This window comes from Puma concolor, chromosome E1, assembly GCF_028749965.1.
Source record: "Puma concolor isolate L17-30 chromosome E1, mPumCon1.1.hap2, whole genome shotgun sequence".
NCBI lineage: Eukaryota > Metazoa > Chordata > Mammalia > Carnivora > Felidae > Puma > Puma concolor.
This window is the reverse complement of record NC_141680.1, coordinates 14,343,291-14,356,846: the sequence shown is the minus strand read 5'-3', so window position 1 is coordinate 14,356,846 and position 13,556 is coordinate 14,343,291. Positions and strand designations below refer to the sequence as shown.

Genomic DNA, 13,556 nt, shown 5'->3' with positions numbered 1-13,556 from the left:
TTTTCCTGCAAGGAAACATCCAAGGATATAATCTTTCTTCTCAGTACATTTATCCTAAAAGAACAAATAGACTGTAGGGTGGTAAAATTTGCCACCCCAAAATGTGTGTCTTTGGCATGTGGACTATTTTAGACTGATTACTTTTAAAAAGCAGAACTCTCAGGAGAAACCTTTGCTCTCCCCTCATATGCCTAAAAGAGTTTAGATAGAAGACTTGCTCCAGGAAGGCAGCTATCACCATAGGTACCAACAGTATAACATGAGATAAGTGTGGTAGCCAGGGAGCATTTTAGTGACTTTCATTCCGTAATAGAATTAATTTGACAGAAGAAAGCAAGGCTGTAAAAGCTCTCAATATAATTATGGAAGAGAACTAATTGGTATGTATGCCTTTCCCAAATGCCCCTGAAACTTTCACACCCCCCCCCCACCAAAGAACATGTATAAATGTATAAACTTTTAATAGAATTAAATGTATAGCATTAATAGAATTAAAAGTACAAACCTGAAATTCAGAAAATTCGAAAAGAATAAAGAATACAGGCAATAATATTTCATCACAAACCAACTTAAGGAAAAATGAATTTTAAAAACAACTCCCCGTGTTTTGAATAATCTGTAAGAAACTGTTGGACCAGAGGGAATCAAAACTTAAACTGAAGAACATCACAGAGACTGAAAAAGGGGAGCGTGAAACCAACACACATGAGAACATGTGGATTATCACCAAACCAGTGTTCAGAAACAAATCCATAGCCCTAAATGAATAGATGAAAAACAGAATGTAAAGAGGGTGGTGAAGCAATCAGATCAAGAAATTAGGAAAAGAACTTTAAGAAATGGGGAGAGGCTGGTTGGTAAAGGGGTTCAGACCTTGAAATTTTCTTTTTTTTTTTTAATTTTTTTTTCAATGTTTATTTATTTTTGGGACAGAGAGAGACAGAGCATGAACGGGGGAGGGGCAGAGAGAGAGGGAGACACAGAATCGGAAACAGGCTCCAGGCTCTGAGCCATCAGCCCAGAGCCCGACGCGGGGCTCGAACTCCCGGACCGCGAGATCGTGACCTGGCTGAAGTCGGACGCTTAACCGACTGCGCCACCCAGGCGCCCCCAGACCTTGAAATTTTCTAAGAGAGTAGGACTTACATAGTCTCAGACACAAAGGAAAAGGTAAATATGTGAGGTGATGGATGTGTTAGTTAACTTGATTGTGAGAATCCTTTCACAATGGAAATGTATCAAACCATCGTGTTGAGCACTTTAAATATTTTATAATTTTATTTGTCAGTTACACCTCAATAAAGCTGGAAAATATAAAGTAAAGCAACACTTTACAAGCTTTAGAAAAAGAGAAATGAAATGTCCGTTACTGACGTAATACAGGAATTTCATACATGATATAAGTGGCATCTTACGTGAGTGGGAAAATGTACTATTCGATAAATGCTGGAGAGGCAATAGCACAGCTAGCTGGGAAAAACTGAAGTTGTATGCGTACCTTATATATTTTACAGAAATAAATTCTAAATAGATCAAAGATTTAAGTATAAAAATTAGAGCAGGAAGTTTTGGGGAAAAATCAAAGAATTTTCATCATGTAAAGATGACTCAAAATATAGAAAAAAATTTTTTTACATAATGCAAATGGATGATTCTATTAAAAGTTGAAAATTCTAGCCATTTAGCTAAGCTGGAGCCACATTTCCTTAAATCTCATTCTCTGTATGGTTGCAGGCTAAGGTTGGCTGCAAGGGGAATTTGTAGAATAGTTGTGAGACAAAATTACATACGTGTTTTCTTTTTACCTGGAAATTCCACTTCTGGGAATTTATCCAACAGATATATGATCACATGTGAGAAATGGCATTTGTGTGATACTGTTTGTTGCAGCCTGGTTTGTAAGAGCAAATAATTGAAAACAACCTGTGTTCATCGCAAGAGGGCTTAGTAAATTAATATGGTATATATCCTTACAAAAGAGTACTGTGCAGCTGTAAGAAACAGTTCTGTCTGTGCTGATCTGAAAGCTATCAAAGCCATATTACTAAATATAAAACACAACTGGTAGAATAAATACAGCATTTTTTGGTTCGCTTTAAAAAGAAGGGAACACTCACACTCACACACACATGTATGTGATATAAATCTCCTAGTTATGGGATGAATAAGTCATGGGAATAAAAGACACAATATAAAAATACGGTCAATGATATTGCAGTAACGATGTAAGGGGACATATGGTAAACGTAGCATAATGTATAAACTTGTCAAATCGCTAAGTTGTACCTGAAACTAATGTAACATTGTGTATCAACTATACTCAAGTTAATAATAACTTTAAAAAACCATACATCTAGTTAAAGAATCCGATGGACTGCCATCTGGGACATTCCATCGGGAATAAATAAGAAAAAAATGGTGGAATATAAACAATTAGGAATTAGAAAGGGCTACAGCCAGAAATACAAAGGAAAAATTAAATTTTAAGAGAATACCCTAAACTATATTATTTAAGTGGAAAATTTCAATAAAATAGGCACAATTCTAGGAAAATATAAACTAAAATATATTCAAGGACAGTCTCAATACCCAAGTAAACCAGAAACAGGGAAGAAAGTTAAAAAAAAATTGTCAAAGAAATAATTGCCCCAGTAGTGATCTCTAGCCTCATAAGACTGTTGAGAGAAGTTTGGTTTAATTTTGATGAATAGAATATTCTCATTCTATATAAACTTTCCTGCAACTCCAGAAAATGAATTAACTTTCCTAATATCTTTAAAAAAATTGCAGTTGACACACAATGTTACATTAGTTTCAGATTTACAACATAGTGATTGAACAAGTCTATATGTTATGCTGTGCCCACAAGTGTCACATACAACGCTTGCCATCTGTCACATACAACGCTTTACACCACCATTGACTCTATTCCCTGTGCCATGCCGTTCATCTCCATATTTATTCCTCAACTGAAAGCCCATACGTCCCACTCCCCTTCACCCATTTTGCCCATCCCCTACCTTCCTTTCCCTCTGGCAGCCACCAGATTGTTCCCTGTATTCAAGGGCCTGTTTCTTCTTTGTTTTATTTTGATTTTTAGATTCTACCTATAAGTGAAATCATACGGTATTTGTTCTTTGTCGGACTTATTTCACTTATGTCATCATACCTTCTACGTCCAGCATCCCAATGCTTTTTATGAAGTTAGCACGCACCTGACACTACAAATATAAAATTTTAGGAAGAAATATATGAAATATCACTAGAGAGCAACTTTAGTTATGACTATAGAAACAAAATGCTAAATATAACTATAGAGAGTTTTAAATAGCAGAATATTAAAAGAAGTAGTCTATCATGATTAAGAGAGCTCTTATAAAAAATTGAGGCTGATCTAATATATGTAAATGTATGTATATATTAGATCAGTTGCCTAAAAAGTACCTTTTACAGGTTACAATCCATTGTTGATTTAAAAGGAAAACACCCAGCTGTAGCCATCTAAGAATAGAGGGATACTGCAGGATTATTGCTAATGGAAAGTAACAAATTATCCCATGAAAGTAGGAGCAAGAGAGGGGTCCCCACCATTACATCTATTTTTATTATTGTCCTAGAATCATTACAAAATTAATGTCAAGAAATAGAAAAATCAAGTTTATATATTGGAAAGGAAGAGAAAGCAAGTGTGTTGATTGTCCATAAAAGGTAATCAAGAATTATTAGAAAAAAGTATCGAGATAAAATTCAAATATACAGAAATCCATACATTCCTTATATACCATCAATGTACACTGGTGGAAAACATAATGCAAAAAAAAAAACAAATTAAAAAATGAAATGCTTATGATATAATGTTAAGACTAAAGCAGGATGCAAAACTGTACAACACGGTGTTATTTCAATATTAACAAAGACAAAAAACACACACTTTCACACTCACACACAGAAACAAGACTGGGAAGAAATACCAAACTTTGTCAGTGGTTGAGTAATAATATGAATGGGCTTTATTATCTTTCTTCTCCTCTTCTCTACTTTATGATTTGTCTACAATGAATGCAGATTTTTTTTTTAAGTTCATTTATTTATTTTGAGAGTGCATGCACAAGCTGGGGAGGGACAGAGAGAGGGAGAGAGAAAATCCCAAGCAGGCTCCACATTGTCAGTGCAGAGCCTGACAAGGGACTCCATCCCAGAGGAGATCATGACCTGAACCGAAATCAAGAGTCGGATGTTTAACTGACTGAGCCACCCAGGTGCCCTGCAGATTATTTTTATAGTATTTGATGAAGTACCACCTCATGGGCATGATCATGGAATACCCACTAAACCCCATATCACAATAAAGTAAGTGCACAAAAGAGAAACCAGCAATCCCTTCCCCTATGATATGTAGGTGGTCCCAACATATTTGATACCGACAGAATTTCCTTGGGGGATTCCCTGAAAACAATTGCAGCTAAAAGCTGTTAGGAGAATTACCCCAAGCGAGGCTTTAAATGTATTAACTCCTTTATTCCTCACACCCCCTACTATGCGATGGATCCCATTTGTAATCCCGATTTTACAGAGAGAACATGAGTCACGTAAAGCAAATAGCAGAGGCAGGATTTTAACTCTGGCAATCTGACTCCAGAGCCCCCACTCTTGTCCTTTACACATACCACCGCTCAAGGTAACCCAAGGCATCTGAAGGATCATGAAGGCATGTCTTTCTCCTGAAATTCTCTCTGAATCTATATCTGATCCATTCTCATGACTCAAAAACCCACTCTCATGTTTGCTGTGGTTTGTGCCCTTGCAGATCCCAAAGTCTGACTTGCAGGCTGAAGTAGCTCAGGTTCAAACAAGTGTCTTGGTTGGATCATGGCCACAGTCAGAAGTTGCCCCCAATTTCCCTCTTTATTTCAATCCATGTCACCAGATTGCAAATTTTGTGACTTCCTATATCCCCACCTTTGCTGTTGCTACTTTCTCTCTATAGACTATCCTTCTTCCATTGTCACGTGCTCAAAGTCTTCAAGACTCAGCTCAAATACTACCTCTTCCAGAAATACCTTCCTGATCTGTGCCCATTTTAAAGTGATATTTACATCTTCAACATTCCCACCACACTTTAATTATATTCCACATGGCACTTACCACTGTGCCTTCTGGCATAATCATTTAGTGATTTAGTGCAGCTCCCTCAGTCCAATTTAAGCATGAGATTCATATCTGAATTTAGGAACTATATGCATAAACTTATTTTAGTTATGCACCATTTTATACATGAATGAATAACTGCATTCATTGACAAATAGGCTTTCTGACAAAGAGGGCATCTTTGTGGGCTATAGTAGTGATGAAAGGGTTTCTGGAAAAGTGGGAATTTTCCTAGACTTTGAAGGATTGGTATGATTTGGTTGAGGTAGAGTCAAGTGAAAGGCACAAGGGACTGTTGTAGGGATGACTCCTCCACTCATCTAGATGGGGCATGCAGTGCATGTAGCAATCTGCATACTGGCATACAGCTTTTTATATAAACTTCCAACATAGTTTCCACAATCGGAAGAAATATTCCTCAAAAACAAGTAAGTCATGAGCCAGAATATTATGTTCCCCTAGTAGCTTCTGTCTAGCCCTCAATCAATGAGGGATGAAACTTACACGAGATTTCCTAAATTCTGGGTTGTTCACCAGATTATTGATCTGGGGTGTCTGTGGCTAATGAAATCACAAGAGTGATAACCGATGAGGAAGCCCTTCCGGATTGCCATTCTTGGGGGTTCATATGAGTCCTAGACTTCCCTCATGCTGTGAGAACTCCCTGCTCTGAGGTCCCAGTAGGGCCTCCATGTACTAGCGGTGGTCTCAGTAATCTAGGTGAGGCTGTCCAGCAAGGATTGGTTCTGGGCAGGGAAGTTGAACACTGAATTTCAACCCATTCATCCTTAACAGTCAGGAAAAAACAAAAAAGCTTCATCTAGGAAAGAGGGAATTGGTAAAGATGCCTAGAAGAGGAGCCTCAATCTCTGGTTCATAGTCCCGGCTCTTTCACTCACCTGATATGTCATCCTGAGCATGTCTCTCTTAGTTTTGTTTTTGAGACTTTGGTTGCTGTGCCTGTAAAACCAGGAGGTTTGACTTACTGAGTAACAAATAAATTTCCTTCCATTTTACACAAGAGCGGAGGGAGGATCATGGGAAAAGTCACCTGTTACCGCACAGAGACCAGTGAGGTTGCATGGGAAGGGATGTAAAGGGAGTGAGAATCTGCACAAACTCAGTCAGCAACTCTGGGGGAATATATATGGAAATGAGATTAAAAGAGGTAGAGGCCATCTCTGTCATGGGACTTCTCCACCACAGGGTAATCCTCTTGTGTCCTTAAAATTGCCCAAGAATGGGGAGGAGCAGGTGGGGCGAGCTAAGTAAATACAAGTCTTAATAAATAGGACAGCGTTAAAGCAGTGGTGCCTCATGCATCTGTGGTGATTTAGAATCTCTCCAAACATCTCCATCCCCCATATTGATCTATGGGGGTAAATGGGATGGTTATCCTAAGAACTCCACTTAACAGAAGGGGACATAGGGGAGGTCTTTGCTTTCTCAAGGTCATCCAGGGAACTAGACACGGAGCCAGCACCGAATCTGGGTCCCCAGCCCAAGGGTTTCCCTCTTCCACTTGTCTGGTCCAAACAGGACTTGGGGGCAGATACAAGCTGACTCCTAACCTGAGATGAGGAGGAAGCCCAAGAGAGGAGGCAAAAACTGGAGGTGCCCTTTCCCACTTCAAATTCTTAATGAATCCTCAGGAACAAAGTACATCCCCCCCTCGCCCCCGCAAAGGCCCCTGGGGCCTTGTTAGCGAGGGCCACAGACACTGTGTCTTGGGAGTCCCAAAATGATCCTGAGAGAGGTAGTTGAAGCAGTGTGCTGTGCTGTGCTGGAAGGGACCAGGGGACCCCTGGGAAGGGTGCTCCCACCATCATTACCTGGGTTAGGCCTTTAGAAGATGAGAATTTAGTGATAGAGATGATGAGAGAGGAAATTGGAGAGGTTGTATAGTGTAACCCTTGGATTCTTGTGTCTTTCTCCTCAATAATTCACCCAAGTCCATGGGATAGCGTACTCTCTTTGGGAATCCTGCCGCACTTTGTAGACAGATAGACCTGCTCTTCCAGCTATTAGCAACTACTGAGACCCTATGGACTCCAGTTTCCTTTTTTGAAGAATGAGAGTAATATCCTCTCAAAAGGTTGTTGGGAAGACTAAATGAAATAACACGTATAGAGTTCCTAGTAGGAGACTACCAGTGTTGCTATTAACATAATAATAATTGATAATATGTACATGACCCCACACCATAACATTTATATGCACTAAATCCCAATCAACCCTTACAACGATTTCATGAGGTAGAAATCGTTACTATTCCCATTTTAGAGACAAATAATTGAGGTTCGGGGTGACTCAGTAATTTGCCGAAGGCCACACACTCAGGGCTTTGAGGGGTTGGGGCTCAAACTTGAATTTGTCTAATTCCAAAGCACGTGATCTCAACAATTATGCTATGTGATTGACTCCTCCACCCCTGTCTAATTAACCCCTTTCCTCCAAACGATATACTTGTTTATCCTGTTGTTTGTGACCAATATGGCTTCTAATTCACCATGAATTATGCCCCAGGATGAGCCTAAGGCATCCTACTCTCAGTGATAGTGGCCTCTGCACCACCCAATAGCCTGGTGCACAGAACTGGGATCGACTTCAGCTGCTGCCTCCAGTACAACCCTCTTGCTCTCCAATTATATCTGCTACTTATTCTCGCTGCAAAGAATTATGACCTTAACTCATTGGTCTTATGAGGAGCTGACCTTCCAGAGTTAGGCTTGCGTTGTTGTCTTAATGATTGAACATATGAATGTTAAGGCTTTTCATCATTCAGTAACATTTTTCTAAAGATAAGTGAAAACTATATTGAACTGGAGCTCTAGAAGTTGTTCAGAGATCATGGGAAAGGAGTAATACTTAAAGGATAGTGCCTATGAGTTTATTTATAAAAAATATATTTGAAAACACAAAACTATTGACCTTCCGATTGTTGGAAGACATCAGAAACAAAAATGAAAGAAAAATGGTAAATTGGAATACTGTGTAGAATTATCCGTAAGATATATGGCCAAAGATACCAAATACGTAAAGAGTTCCCACAGATCAATTAAAAAAATTAACAATTCAGTAGAAAAAGAAGCAAAGGACATAAAAAAACAATTTTCAGGAAGCTGTGAGATTAGCCAGGTGGCAGGCAGGATAGGAGGTCTCATGCTCATCTCCAGGAGCTCCATCACTGTTGTGTTCAGTTCTCTGAAGACCACAGTGCCTTGCCATTTACAAAATAGGAGCTGCCAGTGCTCAGTACCCCACACACGAGGTCCCAAGTCACAGCTTTGACCCACGATCACCAAGCCAAGCTGCACTGCTGTGTGACCACATTCTGGCTCCTAAGCAGAAAGTTTGACCTGCCATCACCAGGGAGTCCTGCCATTGCCCTGTGCTCTGCAACCTAAGCCCTAAGCCAGGGCTCTGACATTCCATCACAGGGGCTCTGGTTTGTCTCCCAACCCCTAGGTCCTAGTCTCAGCAGAGACTCACCGTCACCAGGTTGCCTTGCTGCAGCTCTCTGCCCTACTTCCGGTGTCTTGACTCAGGGCTTTGATCCACCATCACCAGGGCTGTGCTGTTGCTGCTCTACACTCTGGGGTCTTGAGTTGGAGCTTTCACCCCAACTGCTGCTGCACCCTGCCACCTAGGCCCAAGCTACCATTACCTCTTGTCATCCCTGGGCCAGCCACTGTAGCATTTCCCCTCCCACTTAGAGCCTAAGTCACTATGGTAAGCCCCAGAAACCCAGACCCCAGTTCCATGGGATACCTGCACATGTTCACATGTCAGACACCGACACCACCACCATAGCAAGTGCACCTGAACCCCAGGACCCTGACTCTGTGGCCACTGTGGGTGCCAGCCCACTAGACCTGGGGCCGAGAGGGGTCCCCTCAGGTAGAGCTTACCCCCATGGGCAAAATAGGAGAACAGGAGAATGCCAGCAGCTTTCACCACCAAGGACCCCAATAGCCCTAGCCATCACTGTTTGGGCCACCAAAGACCCCTGTGGTCTTTGCCAAGGTTGACCTCAGCTGAGGGAGCTGAGGAAGCCATCAATAAACTGAAAAAGCAACCTATGACATGGCAGAAAATATTTACAAGCCATGTATCTGATAGAGGGTCTTTATGTATCCAAAATACATAAAGAACTCATTCAGCACAATAAAACAATCCATTTTAAAAATGGGCAAAGGACCTGAATAGACATTTTTCCAAAGAGACATCCAAGTGACCAACAGGTACTTGAAAAGGTGTTCAACATCACTAATAATCAGCACATCAAAACTATCATGAGATATCACCTCATACCTGTCAGTATGGCAATTATTAAAGACCAAAGACAGTAAGTGTTGATGAGGATATGGAGGAAAAACAAACAAACAAACCTTGTGCACTATTTGTGGGAATGCAACCTGGTGCAGCCACTATGGAAAACAGTATGGAAGTTCCTCAAAAAATTAAATATAGAACTACCCTACGATCTTGCAATCTCACTTCTGATTATAGATCCGAAGTAAATGAAATCAACTATCTCAAAGAGATATCTGTACTTCCATGTTAATTGCAGTGTTATTCACAATAGTCAAGATATAGAAATAGCCTAAAGTTCTTTGATAGATGTTTAGATAAAGAAAATATGATATATAGATAGATACTGATACACACGCACACGCGCGCGCGCGCGCACACACACACACACACACACACACACACTAGAACTCCTGTAGTGACAGTGAGGATGGGGTTTGATGGCATTATGCTAAGTGACATAAGCCAGGCAGAGAAAGACAAATTTGGTGTGGTATCATGTGCATGTGGAATCTTAAAAAAAAAAAAAAAAGCCAACTTCATAGAAACAGACACTAGAATGGTGGTTGTGGTTGCCAGGGACTGGGGGAGAGGACAAAATGGGGAGATGTAGGGCAAAGGGTACAAGTCTTCAGTTATAGGATGAATAAGTTCTGAGAATCTAATGTGCAGCATGGTGAATATAGTTGATAATATGCAACTGTATACTTGAAACTGGCTGAATAGACATTAAACATTCTCACCACACACACACACACACACACACACACATAGGAGAATTAGCTATGTGAAATAAAGGATGTGTTAATTATCTTGTTCTTGGTAATCATTTCATAATGTGTGCATATATCTATCTATATACCTATATGTATCTATATCTATATATCTCTATATATCATCATGTTGTACACTTTAATATATACAATTATATTTGTCAATTATTTCTCAATAAACTTTGGAAAAAATTAATTCCCAGTGAAGAAATACTAATAATTATATTAGCCCAGGCCTCCATAACAAAATACCATAGATTGGGGGGTTTAAAAAACAAAATTTATTTTCTGACAGTTCTGGAGGCTAGAAGTCCAAGATCAGGTGCCAGCACGGCCAGGTTCTGGTGGAGCTCTCTCTGGCTAGCAGATGGCTGTCTTCTCACTTTGTCTTCACATGGAATGGCACTTCCTCTCTTCTAGACCACAGGCCAGCAGGTTAGGGCTCCAACCTAATGTAACCTTAACTACTTCCTGAAATACCTCATTAATACTTCCTAATTAATCTCATTTAGCCTTAATTATTTCATAAAGACCCTATCCCATATACAGTCACATTGGGGGTTAAGGGCTTTAGCACATGAATTTTGGTGGGATACAATTCAGTCCATATCATGGATAACAAACATTTGAAAATGTATTCAACCTTATGTGATGTCAAAGAAACGCATATTAAAATAATAATTAATATTTTACAACCGTTATAATGTCAAAAATTAGAAGAATTTGTTTCTATTGGGGCGCCTGAGTGGTTCAGTTTATAAAGCATCCAACTCTTCATTTCAGCTTAGGTCATGATCTCATGGTTTGTGAGATGGAGCCCCGTGTTGGGCTCTGTGCTGACAGCATGGAGCCTGCTTGGGATTCTCTCTCTTCCTCTCTCTCTGCCCCTCCCCCCTCTCTTTCTCTCTTACTGTCACTCAAAATAAATAAATAAATATTAAAAAATAATTTATTTATAATAGTTACTGTTAAAGCTGTAGGAGGCAAGCAGTTTCACCCATTATTGTAACAGTAAAAGAGTGAATTTTTGTGGGATAAGAGGGAAATATATATTTAAAAATCTAAGTTTTTATATTTTTCAACGCAGAGATCTTATTAATTAGAACTTATGAAAATGCTTGCAAGATAATAAAAACACATCTTTGAAGAATATTATTGCTCATATTGGAGTAAATCTAGAAATAGTTAAACTCCATCAAAAGGAATATTGTTAAGCAAATTATGGTTAATTAATAAATTAGCACTAGGCAATTATTAAAATAGAGGAGGTAAGTTTCTAGATATTTTGCCAGATAATAAAGTCTACCGTAATGTTTAACAAAAAGACATGGTACAAGATGCCCCTATAGATATGACATATATATAAACATGTTTTTATATGTATAAAAAATTAGAAGGGAAGCACCAAATTCTTAACAGTGGTTTCTTCTTGAAAATTGAATTATGAAGGGTCTGGACAGAGAGGGTGAAGATTTGATTTTCACTTTTCATTGGTAAAATTGTGTTTTGTTTTCATTTTTATAAACATAATTTCTAATGGGAAATTTAAAATCAATGATATTTATTTAAAATATTTATTTAAAATTTTTAAAATTTAAAATCAAATGGTATTTCCATTTCAGAAAAAAAAAAAGAAGTCCCAAAGGAAGTATAACTCCTCCACTGCTAAATACCTCAGAATCTTGCAATGCAGACAGGGTACTCAGTGTCTCAAATTATACTGTACTGGGTCCAGAACCTTGTGTGGGATCCTTGTGTCAAAGCATGTTGGGGGAGCTATTTCAGGGGAATCCAGACAGGAGGGTGTACTAATATTTGGTACCAAGCTGTGACTTTCCATATTCTAGTTTGGAAAGAATCTTTGCTGGTGTATTGTTGGGGAACTCAGCCAAAAATAAACAAAAGGTCCTGCCTGTAGGACCATGAGTCTCTCAGGATACAGAGCTTCCTGGGTTCCACCTCCATCTGGAGTGGGAAGAGTAGCTAGGCCCAAAAGGCAACTAGTCAAGGATTCTGGTTTACAGAACCCACACACACATCATCAGGGAGAGCCTCCCTGGAGAGCAAGGAGTCTCACTTCATAACAAAAGTCATCTTGCTCAAGGATCTAAGAGAGACAGGAAACACTTCCTGTGGTTCTACCCTCCTGATACACTTTTATGCAAGGGCTCGCTTCCCCGTGAGCACCTGCCACAGAGCCTCCTGTACATCAGGGTTCCGAAGGCTGTAGATGAGTGGGTTCAGCATGGGGCTGATGACAGTGTTGAGGATGCCAATCCCTTTGTCTTTGTCTGAAGCTTCCACTGAGCCCAGCCTCATGTAGCTGAAGACACCTGTCCCATAGAATATGCCAACCACAGTGAGGTGAGAACCACATGTGGAGAAGGCTTTCTTCCTGCCCTCAGCAGAACGGATTCGTAGGACTGCAGCTGCCACATGGATGTAGGAGGTGACAATGAGAATCACAGGTGCACCTGCCATGAGGATACCCAGACCAAAGAGTAGCAGCTCATTGAGTTGGGTGCTGGAGCAGGAGAGCTGGAAGAGCTGTGGGAGGTCACAGTAGAAGTGATTGATCACATTGGGACCACAGAAGTTCAGGGTGGATATGGCTACTGTGTGGGTCAGTGCATTAGTGAAGGCTAAAGCCCAGGACACAGCCACCAATATCCTCTGGACTGTCTGGCTCATTCGGGTGCTGTAGGTGAGGGGCTGGCAGATGGCCAGGAATCGGTCATAGGCCATGGCTGTCAACAGGAAGCAGTCCACACCAGCCAACTGATGAAAGAAGAAAAGCTGTGTGAGGCAGGCTCCATAGGGAACAGTATGCTTGTGGGACAGGAGACGAGCCAACATTGAAGGAACAGTAACGGTGATACACCCAACGTCCAGCACTGATAGGTTCCCCAGGAAGAAGTACATGGGGGTGTGGAGTTTGGTCTCTACCAAGATGGCGGCCAGGATGCTGAGGTTGCCCCCAACAGTGAGCAGATAGGCTAAGAGGAAGACTACAAAGACAACTGGCCGTAGCCCTGGTGTCTCCACTAAGCCCAGCAGGATGAACTCAGTAACAGCTGTTCCATTGGTCTTGGATTCTGGGTCCATGTGTCCCTGAAAGGGATCAATCTTCCTAATTTAGTTATTCAAGAAAAATACACGGACTCACTCTCAAATGCCAAGCCCCAGGGTAAATTCCCACGTGTCTCTAGTGGGTATTTTCCCACTCCTCAGGCCACACATCTCTCATTAACGCTCAGTCTTCACCTCAATGTCCTCATCCAAGTTCCAGGTGAGTTACACAACTACCTTGGTATCCCGCCT

The 13,556-nt window shown here is 40.5% G+C and overlaps 1 protein-coding gene across 1 annotated transcript; it reads right to left on the bottom strand.

Annotated features, from left to right (window-relative positions):
• Positions 1 to 12,392: 12,392 nt before the first annotated feature.
• LOC112852513 (olfactory receptor 3A1-like) lies at positions 12,393 to 13,340 on the bottom strand. Its single transcript, XM_025916013.1, has one exon. It carries the CDS (start codon positions 13,338 to 13,340, stop codon positions 12,393 to 12,395), a length of 948 nt encoding a protein of 315 aa, XP_025771798.1.
• Between the last annotated feature and the right edge of the window lie 216 nt (positions 13,341 to 13,556).